The following is a 21,279-nucleotide window of genomic DNA, read 5'->3' as shown; positions in this document are numbered from 1 at the left end:
TTTAACTTCCCGCCCAATTCCTAAAAAAATGCTTTATTAAATAGTTTCTAAGAAAAAACTATGAGAACCTTATGTTTCATTAATGAATTTTTAAATTTTTTAATTAAAAAATTGTCTCGTGCGTTATTTAATAATCTTTCTTTATAATTGGTCAAATTATTTAATTATGGTAAATTAGGGAATAATTAATGATGGTAATAGAAATCCTAGAAGAATATAGAATTGAAGTATATTTTATTATTGTTATATTATTATTGTGACTCACGGAATACAGTACAAGAATATTTCATTATGGTTATATTATTATTGTGTGGCTCACGGCCATTATATACTAACAAAACTTGAAAAGAAACTAATAATAATAATAATAATAATAATAATAATAATAATAATAATAATAATAATAATAATAATATAAGTGGTAAAAATAATATCTAAAAGTAATTAAGTGTTAATAATAATAGTAAGAATATTAACGTAAGAATTATAACATAGAATAAATTGTAATAATTAATAATTATAGTCTAGGATTAAATTTGGAATTGTCAGGAAAGATAAGCGACCTCTGGTGAATTTAACTCTTAAATAATTATATATCGATTTAAATATTCTTAATATATTACAAAAATTACATTCCGTGCATCGCACGGGTGAAAATACTAGTAATTTTAATACTATTATATATAATATTCCAGTCTCACTCTTGTAGGTGTATTATATATATTAGTTGAGTACGCGCGATACGCGTAGTGCGAGACCCAAAGTAAATTTATATCTAAAATCATAATTTTATAATCATGTGAATACAATATTGTGAGTAGTGTTATTATTATTGTTATTTGTTTTATAATATATAGTTTATATTTTGTGGCTTTAGAAGTAGTCTTTAGTTTGTATCCTAATAGATAGGAGAGATTAGAGGTGTACTGAGATATACACTCGTGTAATCTCTCTCTGTTGCAACTGAATTGAAAGATTGAATTTCAATCTGGTATCAGCCTAACCTTTCGATCCTCCTCTCACCAAATTTTCCCCCTCCAGCCGTATCCCACCATGTCGGCCGGATCGTCTGAGCGTACCCCCTCCGCCACCGGCGGTTCGTCGCCGGCAACTCCTAACCCCCTAGCCGGCGCCCATCACTTCATCTCTATGAAGTTGAATTCCCGCAACTACCTCTTCTGGAGAACCCAACTGGTTCCTTTTTTCACCGGCCAAGATCTGATAGGCTATGTCGATGGTTCGACTCCCTGTCCGCCGGCGATGATCACCAGCACAGGTTCCGGCGACACAGGTTCCGGTGGCGCGACGTCGGCTTCGACTCCGAACCCGGCGTATAGGGCGTGGCGGCTTCAAGATCAATCCATCTTGTCGCTTTTAATATCTTCGATGTCGGACAAAGTGCTGCATCTCGCGGTCGGCCGGACTACCGCCGCCGCCGTTTGGCAGTCCATTACCGCAGCCTTGGGGTCCAATACGCAAGCCCGATGTTTGAGCTTGCTAGGCCAGTTCCAGGCTCTCCGGCAAGGTGGCGCGACTCCGGGCGAATATCTTGGCCGGGCAGAGTTGTTGGTTGAGGCATTGGCGCAAGCTGGGCAGCCATTATCGACGTCCGAGCAGAACCTCTACGTCCTGCGCGGGCTTCGGCCGGAGTACCGGGCATACGCTGCGTCGCTGACCGCCCACGCCCCTGTCTCCCTTCCACACCTTGCAGATCACCTCCAGGCCGCCGACTTCATACTGGCGGATGACTATCCGAGTGGTGGCAGCAGCAACACACCCACCGCTCTCTATGCAGGTCGCGGCAGTTCTGGCCGGAATTCCGGCAGCCACGGTGGCGGAGACGGCGGACGACGTGGAGGCCGTGGTGGTGGCCGCAATAACCGGGATGGTGGACGCAATAATCGGGGTGTACCCCGTTGTCAAATTTGCAGGTCTCAAGGCCACATAGCGGTCTACTGTCACAAACGGTACACCACGCAACCTCCTGCCCAGGTACACGTTGCGGTTTCCGGAGAGTCCCCGGCCACATCCACACCGCCGGAGGACGCATGGTACCCCGATGATTGCTGTAATTTGGGGCAAACAAATAATACCCGGAGTATTCGGGTTGTCGAACCACAGAGAGGTGGTGTACTAATCACTAACTACTAGGTTACTCATATGAAACTAGTCCGAACAAAACTTGAAGGTTGATTGATTGCATAAAATAACAAGCAGAATAAAATAAGTAGCAAGGTTTTGTAGACAATAGAGCAAAATAGGATTCTTGGGATCACAATGTTTAATCACCTAGTGCCAATTAACGTTTGTAATATTTGGTTTGGAATTAAGATTTGTATGGGAATGCAAGGTGGAATCGAATTACTCCCGTAATCTCTATTCCTAGTGAATTTCCACTCTCATGGCTTAAACACCCAATAAGATCAAAGATCAGCATTCAATTATTCCTAATTACTACCATCTCCCGATGAGCAATAATCTAGAATAAACTTCCCCTAATAAGTTCCCCTTTCCCAAGGACCAACCATTAGGTGCAATCGTGTGTGCCCTAATTTATGCCCCAATTCCCATTGGTGACACAAACATGACTGTGAAGCTAGTAATTTAGGCCTTTAACTACCAACAACAACAGATTAAAACAAGATTGCAACACAAATCATAAAACCAAACATAAATATATTAAGAAATTAACGAACTAGGCACATAGGTTCATAAACAAATTCACCCAAAAATCCTTAAGGAATTTAGCCGAGCATGGCTAAATTATACATAGCAAATATGAATAAAGGATTACAAATCATCAGAAGAGTACAAGAATTAACCAAGCGATTCTCCCAAATCTCCCTGGCTTCCTCCTTGCTTCCAAAGACGATTTGAGCCTCTTGATTTCTCTCTTTCTTGTCTACAAAGAACTTTAAAAATCTCTCCGTGTCTTTAGGGTTGAGGAAGGAGGGATTTTATAGTGGGTACAAAGTTGAGATGAAATAGGAATCTTGTACAAAATTGGACTCAAATTATAATTCCTATATTTAAAATAAGAAATTGCCGTTCCACTATTTTGGTTGGAATGTTATTATAGCTAGCAAGCTTTGACTTAGGAAGGAGTGTCCCAATGATTAGGGAATAATTGTTGCTCCAACATTGCAGCCCACCATGCAGTAAGCTTTGCCGCATGAGTAATTCTTCGCGTCATTCTCGACGCGTCGAGCTATGGCTCGACGCGTCGAGACCTGATGGTCTCGATCGGAAGACTTTCTGGAAATTTTCGACGTGTCGAGCCTTTAGCTCGACGCGTCGAGTCCTCTGGGCACCGAACTTGTCCAAAATTGCTCAAAACTCATCCTTGAACTTCCCTTGCTCATATCTTTGACCTAGAATGGTTCAAAAACACTAACAAACACCGTAAAACATTCAAAACAAGTGTGAACCATAATTAAATGATAATAGCAAGGAAAATATGTATTAAATAGATAAAATTAAAGAACTTAATCACTGTGATGATTCAAAAATAACTATAATAACAAGCAAATATGTGATAACATCACCCCCTCACACTTAGGCTTTTGCTTGTCCTCAAGCAAAACCAAAGAATAAAATCACAATCAAAACATACAAATTACTCATGCTCTCTCTTGCACAACCTTTCAAACCACCAACCCACTTGCTACAAAACAACAAGCTTCAAGAATCAAATTAGTTTGGCACATTAGAGACCCATTTCCAAGCCAATAACCAAGCATCAAGAATTTAAAGTGTGTGAGGACCAAGTGTGTACAAGTACTCAGTTGAGATTATGCAAGACACGGTTCATGAATGAGATCCCATAGGCTTGCCTTTCATACTCCCCTAGATCAAATCTAAGAATACATGCTGAGATCAAATAGGACTTTATTTAGCTTGTAATGGGGCTACGGGTGATGGCTAACAAAGGAGTGGTATGGAAAAATTAATCAAAAAGAGAGAATGTCACAATTTATCTAAACTTTTCAAAATTTGGAAGAGATGAGATAATCATAATTCCAAGGAGCAAATTTCTTTTAAGAACTGAGCAACTCTTTGGTAAAGTGGGGATCCAAACTCAAAAACTTTCAATCTCTTTTTTTTTTCTTTTCATTCTTTTCTTTGTCTTTGGACTTCTTTTGGATATAGCAAGATAATTTTAATCCAAACTTTCATGACCTCCACACTTGAACATTTGTAACACTAGCTGCTTTTTTTCGTAGCACAACTCCATAAAACTCTTCTTACGGAAAAGATAAAGATAAAAGTTTCATTCTCTCAAGGGTGGAAGGGAAATATTTGGCCACGGGCTAAGGGTTATAATAATGGGGTAAATCAAAGAAAAACAATCACAAAGAGGGGATAAGTGCTTAGCACTTATTTGAACAAACAAAAGGCGCAATGGGGATACGAAGGATAAAATATATATAGGGACAGGTTTAAAGGCTATGGCTAAACAATAATGGCCTAAATCACTTCAAAACATGCAAAACTTAGACATCGCTTAGGGAGTAATGAGGCAAGTTCTAGCAAAACACCCATGACCGGAATCTCACATAAGCCTTCACTAGCAATGCAAAACACAAGATCAAGGATTAATCCAATTATTAAGTGGTTAACAAAGCTATTGGCAAGGGAATAGATCAAATATGTGTTACACCTCAAATCGTCCATCACAAATTGAGATGCAGCAAGCACCACTAAAACAAACCACAAACCAACAAGAGAGAGTAATTGTAACTGCATGCTAAGACAAGTAACTTATTCACCAAAAATAGCATATGAGTCATCCAAGCAAAAGCAAAAATTTTAAAAATTTTAGAAATATCCCCAAATTAATGATTCCTCCCAATTTGATTGCTGTAATTTGGGGCAAACAAATAATACCCGGAGTATTCGGGTTGTCGAACCACAGAGAGGTGGTGTACTAATCACTAGCTACTAGGTTACTCATATGAAACTAGTCTGAACAAAACTTGAAGGTTGATTGATTGCATAAAATAACAAGCAGAATAAAATAAGTAGCAAGGTTTTGTAGACAATAGAGCAAAATAGGATTCTTGGGGTCACAATGTTTAATCACCTAGTGCCAATTAACGTTTGTAATATTTGGTTTGGAATTAAGATTTGTATGGGAATGCAAAGTGGAATCGAATTACTCCCGTAATCTCTATTCCTAGTGAATTTCCACTCCCATGGCTTAAACACCCAATAAGATCAAAGATCAGCATTCAATTATTCCTAATTACTACCATCTCCCGATGAGCAATAATCTAGAATAAACTTCCCCTAATAAGTTCCCCTTTCCCAAGGACCAACCATTAGGAGCAATCGTGTGTGCCCTAATTTATGCCCCAACTCCCATTGGTGACACAAACATGACTGTGAAGCTAGTAATTTAGGCCTTTAACTACCAACAACAACAGATTAAAACAAGATTGCAACACAAATCATAAAACCAAACATAAATATATTAAGAAATTAACGAACTAGGCACATAGGTTCATAAACAAATTCACCCAAAAATCCTTAAGGAATTTAGCCGAGCATGGCTAAATTATACATAGCAAATATGAATAAAGGATTACAAATCATCAGAAGAGTACAAGAATTAACCAAGCGATTCTCCCAAATCTCCCTGGCTTCCTCCTTGCTTCCAAAGACGATTTGAGCCTCTTGATTTCTCTCTTTCTTGTCTACAAAGAACTTTAAAAATCTCTCCGTGTCTTTAGGGTTGAGGAAGGAGGGATTTTATAGTGGGTACAAAGTTGAGATGAAATAGGAATCTTGTACAAAATTGGACTCAAATTATAATTCCTATATTTAAAATAAGAAATTGCCGTTCCACTATTTTGGTTGGAATGTTATTATAGCTAGCAAGCTTTGACTTAGGAAGGAGTGTCCCAATGATTAGGGAATAATTGTTGCTCCAACATTGCAGCCCACCATGCAGTAAGCTTTGCCGCATGAGTAATTCTTCGCGTCATTCTCGACGCGTCGAGCTATGGCTCGACGCGTCGAGACCTGATGGTCTCGATCGGAAGACTTTCTGGAAATTTTCGACGTGTCGAGCCTTTAGCTCGACGCGTCGAGTCCTCTGGGCACCGAACTTGTCCAAAATTGCTCAAAACTCATCCTTGAACTTCCCTTGCTCATATCTTTGACCTAGAATGGTTCAAAAACACTAACAAACACCGTAAAACATTCAAAACAAGTGTGAACCATAATTAAATGATAATAGCAAGGAAAATATGTATTAAATAGATAAAATTAAAGAACTTAATCACTGTGATGATTCAAAAATAACTATAATAACAAGCAAATATGTGATAACATCACCACCTCACACTTAGGCTTTTGCTTGTCCTCAAGCAAAACCAAGGAATAAAATCACAATCAAAACATACAAATTACTCATGCTCTCTCTTGCACAACCTTTCAAACCACCAACCCACTTGCTACAAAACAACAAGCTTCAAGAATCAAATTAGTTTGGCACATAAGAGACCCATTTCCAAGCCAATAACCAAGCATCAAGAATTTAAAGTGTGTGAGGACCAAGTGTGTACAAGTACTCAGTTGAGATTATGCAAGACACGGTTCATGAATGAGATCCCATAGGCTTGCCTTTCATACTCCCCTAGATCAAATCTAAGAATACATGCTGAGATCAAATAGGACTTTATTAAGCTTGTAATGGGGCTACGGGTGATGGCTAACAAAGAAGTGATATGGAAAAATTAATCAAAAAGAGAGAATGTCACAATTTATCTAAACTTTTCAAAATTTGGAAGACCGAGAGAATTCAGAGATTCTTGGAGACAAGAAGGAGAGAAATCAAGAGCCACAAGTTGTCTTGGAAAGCAAGAAGAAGACTAGGGAGATTTAGGAAAATCGTCTGGTTAATTCTTGTACTCTTTTGATGATTTGTAATTCTTTATTTATATTTGCTATGTATAATTTAGTCATGCTTGGCTAAATTCTTTAGAGATTCTTGGGTAAAAGTGTTTATGAACCTATGTGCCTGAGCTCTCAGTTTCTTTAATATATTATTATTTGGGTTTAATACTTGTGTTGCAATCGTGATAATATTGTTTGATGCTTGTAATTAATGGCCATAATTACTAGCTTCATAGCCATGTTTGTGTCACCAATGGGAGTTGGGGCATAAATTAGGGCACACACGATTGCACCTAATGGTTGGTCCTTGGGAAAGGGGAACTTATTAGGGGAAGTTTATTCTAGATTGTTGCCAATCGGGAGATGGTAGTAATTAGGAATAATTGAATGCTGATCTTTGATCTTATTGGGTGTTTAAGCCATGGGAGTGGAAATTCACTAGGAATAGAGATTACGGGAGTAATTCGATTCCACTTTGCATTCCCACACAAATCTTAATTCCAAACTAAATATTGCAAACGATAATTGGCACTAGGTGATTAAATACTTGAATCCCATGAATCTCAACTTCTCTCTAATTGTTTTCAAAATCCTGAACCTCTGTTTTATTTTATTTATTTTATGCCAATCAATCATCTAAGTAATTGTTAGGATTAGCTCTAATGAATAAGTTAGTAACTAGTGCTTGATACAACCACTTCCCTGTGGATCGATAACTCGTACTCCGAGAATTATTTGTTTGCAAATATACTACGCATCAAATTGGCGCATTGGTGACACAAACTCCCATTGGTGACACAAACATGGCTGGTCCTTGGGAAAGGGGAACTTATTAGGGGAAGTTTATTCTAGATTGTTGCCAATCGGGAGATGGTAGTAATTAGGAATAATTGAATGCTGATCTTTGATCTTATTGGGTGTTTAAGCCATGGGAGTGGAAATTCACTAGGAATAGAGATTACGGGAGTAATTCGATTCCACTTTGCATTCCCACACAAATCTTAATTCCAAACTAAATATTGCAAACGATAATTGGCACTAGGTGATTAAATACTTGAATCCCATGAATCTCAACTTCTCTCTAATTGTTTTCAAAATCCTGAACCTCTGTTTTATTTTATTTATTTTATGCCAATCAATCATCTAAGTAATTGTTAGGATTAGCTCTAATGAATAAGTTAGTAACTAGTGCTTGATACAACCACTTCCCTGTGGATCGATAACTCGTACTCCGAGAATTATTTGTTTGCAAATATACTACGCATCAAATCAAGAGCCACAAGTTGTCTTGGAAAGCAAGAAGAAGACTAGGGAGATTTGGGAAAATCGTCTGGTTAATTCTTGTACTCTTTTGATGATTTGTAATTCTTTATTTATATTTGCTATGTATAATTTAGTCATGCTTGGCTAAATTCTTTAGAGATTCTTGGGTAAAAGTGTTTATGAACCTATGTGCCTGAGCTCTCAGTTTCTTTAATATATTATTATTTGGGTTTAATACTTGTGTTGCAATCGTGATAATATTGTTTGATGCTTGTAATTAATGGCCATAATTACTAGCTTCATAGCCATGTTTGTGTCACCAATGGGAGTTGGGGCATAAATTAGGGCACACACGATTGCACCTAATGGTTGGTCCTTGGGAAAGGGGAACTTATTAGGGGAAGTTTATTCTAGATTGTTGCCAATCCCTAGCTCGACGCGTCGAGACCTGATGGTCTCGATCGGAAGACTTTCTGGAAATTTTCGACGTGTCGAGCCTTTAGCTCGACGCGTCGAGTCCTCTGGGCACCGAACTTGTCCAAAATTGCTCAAAACTCATCCTTGAACTTCCCTTGCTCATATCTTTGACCTAGAATGGTTCAAAAACACTAACAAACACCGTAAAACATTCAAAACAAGTGTGAACCATAATTAAATGATAATAGCAAGGAAAATATGTATTAAATAGATAAAATTAAAGAACTTAATCACTGTGATGATTCAAAAATAACTATAATAACAAGCAAATATGTGATAACATCACCCGATACGGGTGCCACGGCGCATGCAACTCCAGATGCTGGCATGATGGCCTCATCTGAAGATTACACCGGCCCGGATACACTCAGAGTTTGAAACGGTACAGGTTTAGTTATCTCCCGAGTGGGCCATGCATCAATCCCGTCAAAATCCAAACACTTATCTCTATCTAATATTTTACACGTCCCGAAATTAACAGTTCCGTTATTATCAGTTCAAAAATTCGCTAACGAAAATGGTGTTTTTTTTGAATTTCATAATCATCATTTTTTTGTGAAGGATTCCACAACTCAGGAGGTGCTTCTTAAAGGCCACACCTCCGGAGGACTATACAAGCTTCCAATGTCTCGGAGTCAGTTCGCGTTCGTGACTACTCGTGCTACACCATCAACCTGGCACCGTAGGCTCGGGCATCCTCACAGTTTGGTCCAGAATAAAATCCTTCAACATTGTCCGGTCACCAAAATTAATAATAGTTTCGGGTCATGTACTGCTTGTCATCTCGGCAAGTCTTCTAGGTTTAAATTAGATAGGGTCAGTGATTCTAGCGAAAATATTTTAGACTTATGGTATACAGACATCTGGGGTCCAGCTCCAGTACTCTCGTCTAGCGGTTATCGCTATTTTCTTTTGTTTGTTGACGATTACTCCCGTTATTGCTGGTTTTATCCATTAAGGGTAAAATCAGACATTTATAAAATATTTGAAACGTTTCGCGTGTTGGTAGAGCGGCAGTTCTCGCGCTCTATCAAATCGATTCAGTCGGACTTAGGGGGTGAGTACCGAAAATTGCATACTACCCTCCAGTCCCTTGGCATTAATCATCGCCAATCCTGTGCATACACGCACGAACAAAATGGACGAGTTGAGCGCCGTAACAGGCATGTCGTTGAAACAGGTCTGGCTCTAATGGCCCAAGGGTCGGTCCCGCAACAATATTGGGACCACGCATTCGAAACAGCCACGTGTCTAATTAATTATCTCCCGTCCTCGGCTTTACAATTTGAAAGCCCATACTTCCGTGTCCACAAAAAGTTACCACCTTATCAATTCTTACGAGTCTTTGGGTGCTTATGCTACCCCTATCTAAGGCCGTACAATCGGCACAAGATAGAGTTTCGTTCCACTCCCTGTGTTTTCCTTGGCTACCCTCCGTCTTTTCGAGGGTATAGATGCATGGACCTATCGAGTGGGAAAACTTACATCTGTCGCCATGTGCGCTTTGACGAGACAATTTTCTCTTTTGCCGCAGGTACAACAACGCGGGTTAATGAGCCACAACCCGCGCCATGGGCTTCTGGACCGATAGTTCCAGTGCCCGCTATCACGTCTGCGCATGTTCCTACAGTGGAGCCACATGACTCTAGCCCTATTCCGCTAGCCCAGGAGATCCCGCTTCTAGCCATTGAGCCTGCTACCCTAGCGACTCGGGGATGAGGTCGGGGTCGGGGTCGGGATCGAGGCCGAGGTAGGACTCAACCTCAGGAAAGGGACCACAGCATGCGGCTGCGTCACATGACTCAGGGCACTAATGAGGAATTTCAAGCCTTGGTAACTGTAACAACGGACCCAACGTGTTACTCACAAGCTGTGGGCCACCCACACTGGCGGGATGCTATGGACCAAGAGTTCAACGCTCTTCTCCATAACAACACCTGGCAGCTTGTTGCACCTGCACTGGATATGAATATAATCGGATGCAAGTGGGTGTTCCGTACGAAGCGTACGGCTGATGGCACGGTTGAGCGGCACAAGGCACGCCTTGTTGCCAAGGGTTTCAATCAGGTAGCGGGCGAAGACTTCTTCGACACTTTCAGCCCGGTGGTTAAACCAACCACGGTGCGCATGCTACTGTCGCTGGCCATCACCCACAGCTGGACTCTACGGCAGCTAGATGTCCACAATGCCTTCCTAAATGGGCACTTAGCCGAGACAGTCTACATGAACCAACCACCTGGGTATGAAGATCCAGCACACCCAGATCACGTTTGTTTGCTCCAGCGGTCTCTCTATGGTCTGAAGCAGGCACCTCGGGCCTGGTTCAAACGCTTGCATGATTTCTTACTCACTACAGGGTTCTGTGCATCGAAGACGGATGTTTCTCTATTCTACTACGTCTCGGATGGGTCTCGTGTCTACCTCCTGGTCTACGTAGACGACATCATCATGATGGGCAGTAATCCTACTTTGGTCAACACCTTACTAAACCGTTTGGCTACAACTTTTAAAGTCAGGGACCTTGGCAAACCGGGCTTCTTCTTAGGCATTGAAACAATACACACGAGTGCAGGAATGATCTTATCGCAAAGGCGTTATATGAATGATTTATTGAATCGGGCAGGGATGACAGATTGCAAGCCTCTAGCAACTCCAGCTTCCACGACGCAAGCAGTAACCCCGTCTGACGAGCTGTTCGATAATCCTACTCAGTATCGTCGTATAGTTGGCGCACTGCAGTATCTGACCATCACTCGTCCTGACTTATCTTATGCTGTCAACCGCTTATGTCAATTCATGCACTCACCGACCGTTGATCACTGGGCCATGGTCAAGCGTGTGTTACGGTATGTCAAGGGCACTATGGATTACGGGCTCCGGCTATCGGCTTCCACTTCCACGTCAGTACAGGCATATTCCGACTCCGATTGGGCTGGTTGTCCGGTAGATAGGAAGAGCACCAGTGGGTATGCAGTCTTTCTCGGGACCAATCTCATTTCCTGGCTTTCCCGGAAACAACGGACTGTGGCCCGGTCGTCCACAGAAGCAGAGTACAAGGCCTTAGCAGATGTGGCAGCTGAGGTACGTGGGTTGTATCCCTTCTCCGTGAGCTAGGCCTGCATACGGGTCAGCCGTCCAGTCTGTGGTGTGATAATTTAGGGGCCACATACCTGTGCGCTAATCCAGTTTTTCACGCCAGAACGAAGCATGTTGAGATTGATTACCACTTCGTTCGCGATAAAGTAGCATCAGGGGAGTTTGTGGTTAATTTTGTTTCGACTAAAGACCAGCTAGCTGACATCCTCACCAAACCACTACCAGGGGCACGGTTCGTGGCTCTACGAGACAAGCTCAATGTGGTTTCTCACCAGCCTTGTGCTTGAGGGGGTGTTTGAGCAGTGTTATTATTATTGTTATTTGTTTTATAATATATAGTTTATATTTTGTGGCTTTAGAAGTAGTCTTTAGTTTGTATCCTAATAGATAGGAGAGATTAGAGGTGTACTGAGATATACACTCGTGTAATCTCTCTCTGTTGCAACTGAATTGAAAGATTGAATTTTCATGACTTAAATTTCGGAAGAAGCGGTTTGAGTGTAACCGGAAGGACAAGATCAGATCAGTGTGACTATCGTATCGAAAGGCAAATTTTCTTGTAAGTAGGAAAGACCTGACGCCGGAAGAAGTCATCGGAAGAAAAGAAAACATCTCTCAAAAGTCTTAACTGGCATAAGACATTGAATCATTGATTGTGTGAGTGAGTATGGTTCACTAGACCATTCCAATATTTTGTACTTAGCGGTGTTAGCGCTTCGCTATAAAAAATAATAAAAAATAAAAGGAGAAATTGATAGGAATTACGTTGTTAGCATTTTGATGATACAAAACCAATCGTACAAGGATTACAGACTGACTGAAATTTATTTTCTAAATGATTGGAATTATCTCTTGTAAATCAAACTCAATGATTATTTCTTTTCTAAATTTCGGAAGGAAATGAATCAAAAAACACTATTGGAAATTATAGAATTTCCGACCACCTAAAAGTAATCTTAAATCAAATTGAAAGTAAAAAGTGGTCGGAAATATCAACAAAGGTTTTTTCGGATATCAAAAGTGGTCGGAACAAGACTTTTGACTTGATTTATGATCACTTTCAGGTGGTCGGAAATTCCATAATTTTCAGTAGTGAAGGTATTTGTTCAAAGATCGCAAGAAAGCAAGACTAGAAGGAAACAACATTAGAAGGAAGCTAGAAAAAAAAAAGTACGAAGCGAAAACAATTCACGCATATACGAAATAAAAGTTAAACTAAAATGGTAAATGAGTGTTGGGGAGTTATATAGTAAATTAGTAATGGAGATTAATGTTTCATCTGTATTACCATGAAAGCTTAAATAATAATTGAGGTGTTGTGGAGTTATATATATTATTTTAAGATTGGTAGAAAGTTAATTGGAATTGGGAAATATGGGTGTAAGTGAAACATGGCTTAAATTTCGGAAGAACCGATTTGAGTGTAACCGGAGGGACAAGATAGGCATGGCAAGCATATCGGAAGGCAAGACGTAACGTCTGAAGAAGAGAAAACATCTCTCAAAAGTCTTGATTTAAGTCACTCTCCGTAAACTACTACATTATATTATTTACATGTGATAAACATTATTTTTGTTGTTACTTTAAATAATTTTTTATAGTTAAGTTGCAAATAATTGATTATTTTTTATCTTATTTTAGTTATTTTACTTATTATTGTTATAAGTAGTTTTTATTAATATTGTTTAATTTTTGGGTTGTTTTTGTTATTAATTTAGTTTTGTTATAAGAATTGTCAGTTCAATAATTCTTTGATTCTAATTTAATAATAATATATTAATAATTGGTTTTAGTAGTAATTGTAGATTAGTTATATATGGACTCTAACATATTTAAGCTTTTAATAAGATGTATTTTATTTAATTAGTAATAATTATTTCTTGGTTGAGACTCTTTCAACAACGACCAGTCAAAACAACGAACGGAAGAAGAGCATCTCCTTCGGGCATGGTGACTGCTCGGAGCTTTGACCGACTATAGCGTAGAACTTGAGAAAATTGTTGGGTTCAAACAATATAAATACATGCGCGTTCGAGGAAGGGGATCATCAAGTTCACTCCGGACCAGTTCCGGTCGGAGGTGATTTCCAGTGTTTGGCCGTACGAATCTTTGGCGGACAGTAATTCTGGTTTGGTGGTCGGCGAATTCTGATCGGCAACTTCTCTTCCGGTCGTGACGGCAAGTTCTCCTGGCGGCAACAAATTGGTGGTCTGTGCAGCAACGATAGTTATACGGCAATTTCCATTCTCCTTACTCTTATTATCATTAGTTTACTTAATTAGTGATTGAAATATTATGTTTTGTGAGTTGTGTTGGTTCAGTTTCTTGGTTATCTAAGCAATCTTTTTGGTTAGCAGTAAAGTTATACTGGTAATTGTTTTCCTTCTCTTCACCCATTATTGTTAATTGTCATATTATTTAGTGCTTATTAATTGCAAATTAGATTGTTAATTGCCATCTTATTTAGTGTTTAATTGCAAATTAGATTGTGATTAGTCTTTTGAAAGTTGATGTTGCCTGAACTTGTTGCTACTGAGTCACTATGCATTGCTAAGCATTTGTCTTCTGGGAATGTGATAGAAATCGCCAAGAAAGTTTTGCATTAACTTAGGTTTTTATGTTGCCAATACAATTGATTAAGTTTTTCCCCATGATTCGTATATTTAAGTTCAATTCGACCAATTTAGTATTTATTAGTCTGTTTGAGAGAAGTATTGAGTAAACACCATACCTTTTAAATTCATGTTCTTATGCTTTTCAGGTTTAATTGTTCTTTGATTTTTTTTGCTTCTCGATAATTTATTTGTTCACCTTTAAATTTTGATTCAATTATTCATTGTTTAATTTCCTGAATTTAATTGATCGTTATCTTTGGCATTTAATCCTAGTACCTTAAATTATCCAATTTTTATTAACTGCAATTAAAACTTTATGTTAAAGTCTTTTCTTTCCACTCTTTTTAGTTATTAAATTGCATAATATCAATTCCCTGTGGGATCGACCCTTGCCTTTGCACACTATCACTACACTGACTCGTGCACTTGCGAGGACTTAATTAAATTGTCCATCAACATGCACTACGTGATTTACGTATATACAATTTTATTATTTCTCAAGCTCGATATATATTGTTATTTATATATATCTTTTGGAAGTAGGAGCCAAACTGTCGTATAACGTAATAAAGACACCTATGTTATAATTCAAGTATGGATCAGAATAATCAACAAATACAACGATAAAACGAATGAGAAGACAAGTAGAAATTAAAATATTGCAACTGCCAAAGTACCTGTAGAATTAGAAATTAAAATATTGCGCCTACCCTTGTCACTGGTGTCGACATTTTATTGGTGTGGCACAAAGTAGAGGAAATGAAATGACAGTTCTGCCTCACTCCATCCTTATTTATTAGGCCGTACCGCCGTAGTATACTATTTAACAACGAATGGGCATCTCATACTCATTTCCACGTGATGAGTACCAAATTATGGCAGTAGATGTCGCAATTTATTTCGTTATTATCTTAGGGTATGTTTGATTTGCACATGAAAATTGGAATCAAAATGGGTATTAAATACTTTGTAATAATAATGGGTTTTAGTGAAAAGTATTTTGCATGTTTGATAGTAAAGTGGAATGAGAATGATTATCAATAATGTTGTTTGGTTATATATGATCATATAATGGGAATAAAATTTTTAAAAATACAAAGAACACAAAATCAACACAATTGATTCTAATATAAAGACATCCAAAATACCAATATGAACAAAAAAAAATAAAAACAAAAATCTAAAAGCACTAATCAAAGGGGATGAGAAGGAATAAGGGAATGAAATGGGATGATACTCTTATTTTATTTGGGTATGGGGTTTTCAATTAAGGGAGTATTTGAAACCCATAGTAGTGTTTTAAAACCTATCAATCAAACTATAACAATCACTTTGTTACTCATTACTTAGACCTAAACTTGTCAACCAAACACACCCTTATTATTTCTCTATCTATTTCTATTTTTATTTTTATTTTTATTTTTTTTACAAAAATACTACTTGGAGACCAAAAATCTATTCTCAACTTATACTCTCATTAAGTATTCAAATTCTATTAGAGAAAAAAAAAAAGAATGAATAAAAATAATGATCTTAGCAATCAACACATGCCACATCATAAAAAGTAGAAAATAATGAGACTATAGAATGGAAGTATGATTAAATAGGTTGTACAAAGACCATATTATATTCCTACCTCTTCTCTGTTATATAACGTCCACTTAGCTTCCTGTGACCTAAGCACTTCCCCACCCTCTCTCTCTCTCTCTCTCTCTCTTTCTTTTCTTTCTCTTTCTATATAGACAGACTGAGCAAGCCAAGCTAGGGTTGAGAATGGGAAGCTCACCATGCTTTGAAAACGTAGGGTTGAAGAAAAGGCCGTGGACACCTGATGAAGACCAGAAGCTGGTTGCTTACGTTCAGCAGTACGGCCATGGAAGCTGGCATGCTTTGCCTTCAAAAGCTGGTATCCTATACATTCTTTCTTTCTTTCTTTAGGCTATCAATGAAAAGTTAGAAGTCACTGTCCAAAAGCATACACGAATAAACTTTACCTTGCAATTCTAACTCACAAGGAAATAAATCAACATTTGTTGTTTATAATAGACCGACTCATTGAATAAAAGAGGCCAATAAGCTGGGTGGGACACTGCATTGTAGAGCCACCACTGTTTTGTGCATTTCAGGATTGTGTTTATGCTTCTTTTCAGTGTGCACAATTAATTCAAGTATGTTGACAGTAGTATGCACGGAATCCGGCATCGTGTGCATATAATCATTTATGTCAAAGTGGTGTCTGTTGTTATTGTTTTCGGGTTCATATGTGCACACATATGCTATTGTAAGTGCACTTACATATTGTGCATGGTTTTAAAGGCCTGCATTTGTGTATTACCATGAAAGCTTAAATAATAATTGAGGTGTTGTGGATTTATATATATTATTTTAAGATTGGTAGAAAGTTAATTGAGAAATATGGGTGTGAGTACAACATGACTTAAATTTCGGAAGAACCAATTTGAGTATAACCGGAAGGACAAGATAGGCATGACAATCATATGGGAAGGCAAGTTTTCCCGTCGATTGGAAAGACCTAACGTCGGAAGAGGAGAAAACATCTCTCAAAAGTCTTAATTTAAGTTACTCTACATAAACTACTGCATTATATTATTTACATGTAGTACATGATTTACGTAGATACAATTTTATTATTTCTCAAGCCAGATATATATTATTATTTATATATATCTTTTGAAAGTTGGAGCCAAACTGTCGTATAACATAATAAAGACACCTATGTTGTAATTCAAGTATCGACCAAAATAATTTACATGTAGTACGTGATTTACGTAGATACAATTTTATTATTTCTCAAACCAGATATATATTATTATTTATATATATCTTTTGGAAGTTGGAGCCAAACTGTCGTATAACATAATAAAGACACCTATGTTGTAATTTTCAAGTATCGACCAAAATAATTCATACAAATACAACGACAAAACTAGAACAAATGTTATTAATGAGAAGACAAGTAGAAATTAAAGTATTGCGCCTCAAAAAATCTTGGACAAGGCAAATTAAATTATTGTGTGGACCATGGTCCATATAGCTGTGTGGATCATGAATTTCATGTACATTTTTAATATACTATAAGTACATTATTTGTATACTGAAGGTACATTATTTGATAGTATATAAAATAATGTACTTTCAGTACAAAAATAATGCACTTTTAAAAAATATACTTTACATAGACAAATAATATTACCTTTAATATATTTTGAAAATGTAATTTGTATTTATGGTGCACATAATTGTGCGGACCATGGTCCATGTAATAATGATTGGATAATGGATGCCTGGATGGGGTGGGCTCTTTCGAGCAAGAGTTTTGCCTCACTCAGGCCGTACTATACTATTTACGCAAATTATGCTGTGAAAACGTGTTCACCATGCGTATGGTGAGCACAGGGGTAGATTCATAATTTCTATACTGTAGATTCATAATTTTTTTTTTTTTTTGAAAACGTAGATTCATAATTTTGTTTTTCATTTGTTATTACAGATATTATAAATCTACAGTACAGAAATTATAAATCTACAGTATAGAAATTATGAATCTACAGTATATAAATTATGAATTTACAGTATAGAAATTATGAATTTACAGTACAGAAATTATGAATCTACAGTATAGAAATTATGAATCTATAGTATAGATGTTATGAATCTACAGTATAGAAATTATGAATCTACAGCTTAGAAATTATGGATCTATCTCGTTAACAAAAAATAAAAAATAAAAACAAAATTATGAATCTACGTTTTCAAAAAAAAAAAATTATAAATCTACCTCTGTGTTTACCATGTGCATGATCAACATATTTCCACAGCATAACTATTGTACCAGGGCCGGTCCTATCATTTTATAGGCCCGGGGCAAATAAGGAAAAAGGGCCCTATGGAGACAGTTATGCCACACCCGGCTCCACTTTGCAAGGTAGATCCGGGTCAAAATACACAATTTATATACTGAATATTCACAATTTACATACTGAATGTTCACAATTTAAATTGTGTACATTCAGTATGTAAATTGTGAATATTTATTATATAAAATTGTAAATATTCAATATATAAAATTGTAAACATTTAGTATGTAAATTGTGAATAGTCAATATAAAATTTTGAATATTCCGTAGGTAAATTGTGAACATTCTGTATATAAATCGTGTTCGTATACTTCATAGATCTAGTCAACATATACCTTCAATTCCTTCATAAATAAATGAATAAAGAAATTTAAAACCAAAATAAAATCAATCTTCAAATAATAAAATTACTAAATTTACAATTTCATTTTACACAGAATACTAAATAGAATTAAAAGACAAATAAAATTCCTAATTCTTAAGTTTAACTAGTTAAGAATCCCAAATCTCAAATAGAATTAAAAGACAGATAAAATTCCTAATTATGAAGGTTAACTGGTTAAATAGAATTAAAAGACAATTGGAATACCTATTAGTTTAATTGATGGAATTAAAATACAATTCGGCAGTTTACAAATAATATCCAGAGAATTTAGATATATAATTACTAATTAGAGGCTATTCAGTGTATTTTGAACAATTGCAGTTTGCAGAGAATGAGAAAAATAAGAGTCCAGAGAGTCAAACATAATAGAATAATATATTTTGAATACAGTTATACAAAAAGAATACCCTTGAACAATTAATTAAAGGTGTTGGTCACTCCGTTGGTCGGCAATTAGGCCATTGCAAATTGCAGATTTGCGGTGGCCTAGCGATTATGAGAAGCGGCCGAAGCCTCGACATTGGCCCAGCGATTATCTGATCCAGGTTAGCAGATTGCCGATTTCCCATGTAAGATTGTAATATGTAGGTTTACTAAATTACTTTAGTTTTAGATGTTAAGAAGCTTTGGATGGTTGCTGGTTGAGACGCGACTCCTGGGCACTCGTTGGGCGGCGCGAGTGCGAGACTGTGGTTGTCTCTTCCGCTCCTCCACTCCTCAACTTCAGAAAATCATAAATCGATAAATGCAGTTTTTAATTTTTAATATATATACAATGTATTATATTATACTGGGCCCTTTCTAGAGGTGGGCCCTGGGCAAGGGCCCAGCCTGCACTTGCCCAGGGCTGGGCTTGTATTGTACTATTACCCGCATGGGCAGCTCAACTGGTCACAGAGGTGAAATTTTGAAAGAATGACCAGGGATCGAGTCTCACCAGCAGCAGTGAGGGGGGTTCCTTGTGCGCAGTGAGCACCGGTCTAGCCTCTGGGACCCTTAGGGTTGGGGTTCAGCCTTGAATAACTATTGTACTATTTAACAACGAATGGGGATCTCATTTCCACGTGATGAGTACCAAATTATGGCAGTAGATGTCGCAAATTATGGCTTAATTGTGTGCTTGCAAATAAATTAACGAAGTAAAAATAGATGATATACACGAATGGAGGACTGTATTCAGACTTTGTTATCTTTACGGATGCAATGTGCACAAAAATGGGCTAATTTGCCTTTAGTTGAATGTTTTAATGTAATTATGTTGGTTATTATTACATGGTGTATGATTTTACTAGATAATATGTTTAATCTGAGGCATTAATCTCTCTATTTATAGAGCTTGGATCTATTTTCATGTTCTCAATGTGGGGAAGGGACCTGAGCTCATGTATAATATATATATATATATATATATATATATATATATATATATATATATATATATATATATTAGGACTAAAAATTGAATTAACTCTTTATTGAAAATAGTAAGGAGATTTTCATTTCCCTTCTTTTTTTTTATTTTTTATTTATTTATTTATTTATTTTGTCTATTCATCAAAATCTTTCCCAAATACTACAAAATTTTCCTGCATTGAGAATCAACCCCACCCGACCCTTTGTCATCCATAGATATGATAATGTATGCTTAGTTAGGGTTTGGATTAACTTTTTCTAGAAACATTTGTTTAGGGCTGAAAAGATGTGGAAAGAGCTGCAGACTGAGATGGACTAACTATTTGAGACCTGACATTAAAAGAGGGAAGTTTAGTCGGCAAGAAGAACAAACCATCATTCAGCTCCATGCTCTTCTTGGCAATAGGTAACTAATCATATTCAAATCCTTCTTGTTATAGTGACTAGGAAAACTTGCAAACACAATTTGAGAGTATGCATTTGATAATTCCCGCCTTATGATCTTGGTAACGAATCATAAAGATATAAACCAACCTATATTAACCATATTCAAACTCTGCTTGCAATTATGTTCTTTGGTAATTATTATATTCCCCTTCTCGGGTCCGTTTACTAACTTGAGAAATTCATTTTTGTTTGAATATGTATAGATGGTCGGCTATTGCAGCACACCTGCCAATGAGAACAGATAATGGGATAAAGAATTATTGGAATTCACATTTGAAGAAGAGACTAAGTAAGATGGGAATTGATCCAACGACGCACAAGCCAAAGAGCAATCCCTTCGGCTTCAAGGAAGCCGCCAACCTCCGCCACATGGCTCAATGGGAGACCGCTCGGCTCGAAGCCGAAGCTCGCCTCGTTCGCCGCCACTCCACCATGTTCGGTTCCTCTCTCCACAAGCCGCCGAGCAAGCCTCCGCCGCCGCCCACAGTTCCGCCGACTCTCGACGTGCTAAAAGCTTGGCAAGCGGCGTGGACTGAGCCGCCGATGACGGCATGAAACCCTAGGGTTTCACTTTCACCCATTAATGTAGGCGATGACGACATGTTTGTCTCCGCCGCCGCTCTTGACCAATCTCCGACAACCTTAAACTTTTCCGACCAAAACCTAGCAGCGTTCCCCGCTGTTGGATTCGGCGATGATATGCTGTTGTGTTACTTGGAAGGCAGTACTTGTAATATGAATACCTTAGGAAACCCTAACACCACCGGCGACGACATAATTGGCCCGGAAATGGATCCTTTATCAG

General features: G+C 37.7%; 2 protein-coding genes across 2 annotated transcripts; both read left to right on the top strand.

The window, feature by feature from the left end:
* Positions 1–10,437: 10,437 nt before the first annotated feature.
* On the top strand, positions 10,438–11,754 carry LOC109166104 (uncharacterized mitochondrial protein AtMg00810-like). The gene has a single exon (XM_019314994.1). The coding sequence runs from the start codon at positions 10,438–10,440 to the stop codon at positions 11,752–11,754; it is 1,317 nt and encodes a 438-aa protein (XP_019170539.1).
* A 4,370-nt stretch (positions 11,755–16,124) lies between these two features.
* Positions 16,125–21,029, top strand: LOC109166103 (transcription factor MYB39-like). Its single transcript, XM_019314993.1, has 3 exons — positions 16,125–16,257; positions 20,304–20,433; positions 20,678–21,029. The coding sequence occupies exons 1-3, from the start codon at positions 16,125–16,127 to the stop codon at positions 21,027–21,029; spliced, it is 615 nt and encodes a 204-aa protein (XP_019170538.1).
* The last annotated feature ends 250 nt before the right edge of the window (positions 21,030–21,279 follow it).

The sequence above is a fragment of the Ipomoea nil genome, unplaced genomic scaffold, assembly GCF_001879475.1.
Source record: "Ipomoea nil cultivar Tokyo-kokei standard unplaced genomic scaffold, Asagao_1.1 scaffold3087, whole genome shotgun sequence".
Classification (NCBI taxonomy): Eukaryota; Viridiplantae; Streptophyta; class Magnoliopsida; order Solanales; family Convolvulaceae; genus Ipomoea; species Ipomoea nil.
Note: the sequence above shows the minus strand (reverse complement) of the source record. Positions and strands in the feature narration are given on the sequence as shown.

Coding starts and splice junctions, on each gene's coding strand:
- LOC109166104 (XM_019314994.1), top strand. CDS start 10,438: ATGACTCAGGGCACTAATGAGGAATTTCAAGCCTTGGTAACTGTAACA.
- LOC109166103 (XM_019314993.1), top strand. CDS start 16,125: ATGGGAAGCTCACCATGCTTTGAAAACGTAGGGTTGAAGAAAAGGCCG. Junction 16,258..20,303: donor TGCTTTGCCTTCAAAAGCTG/GTATCCTATACA, acceptor ACATTTGTTTAG/GGCTGAAAAGATGTGGAAAG. Junction 20,434..20,677: donor CATGCTCTTCTTGGCAATAG/GTAACTAATCAT, acceptor GAATATGTATAG/ATGGTCGGCTATTGCAGCAC.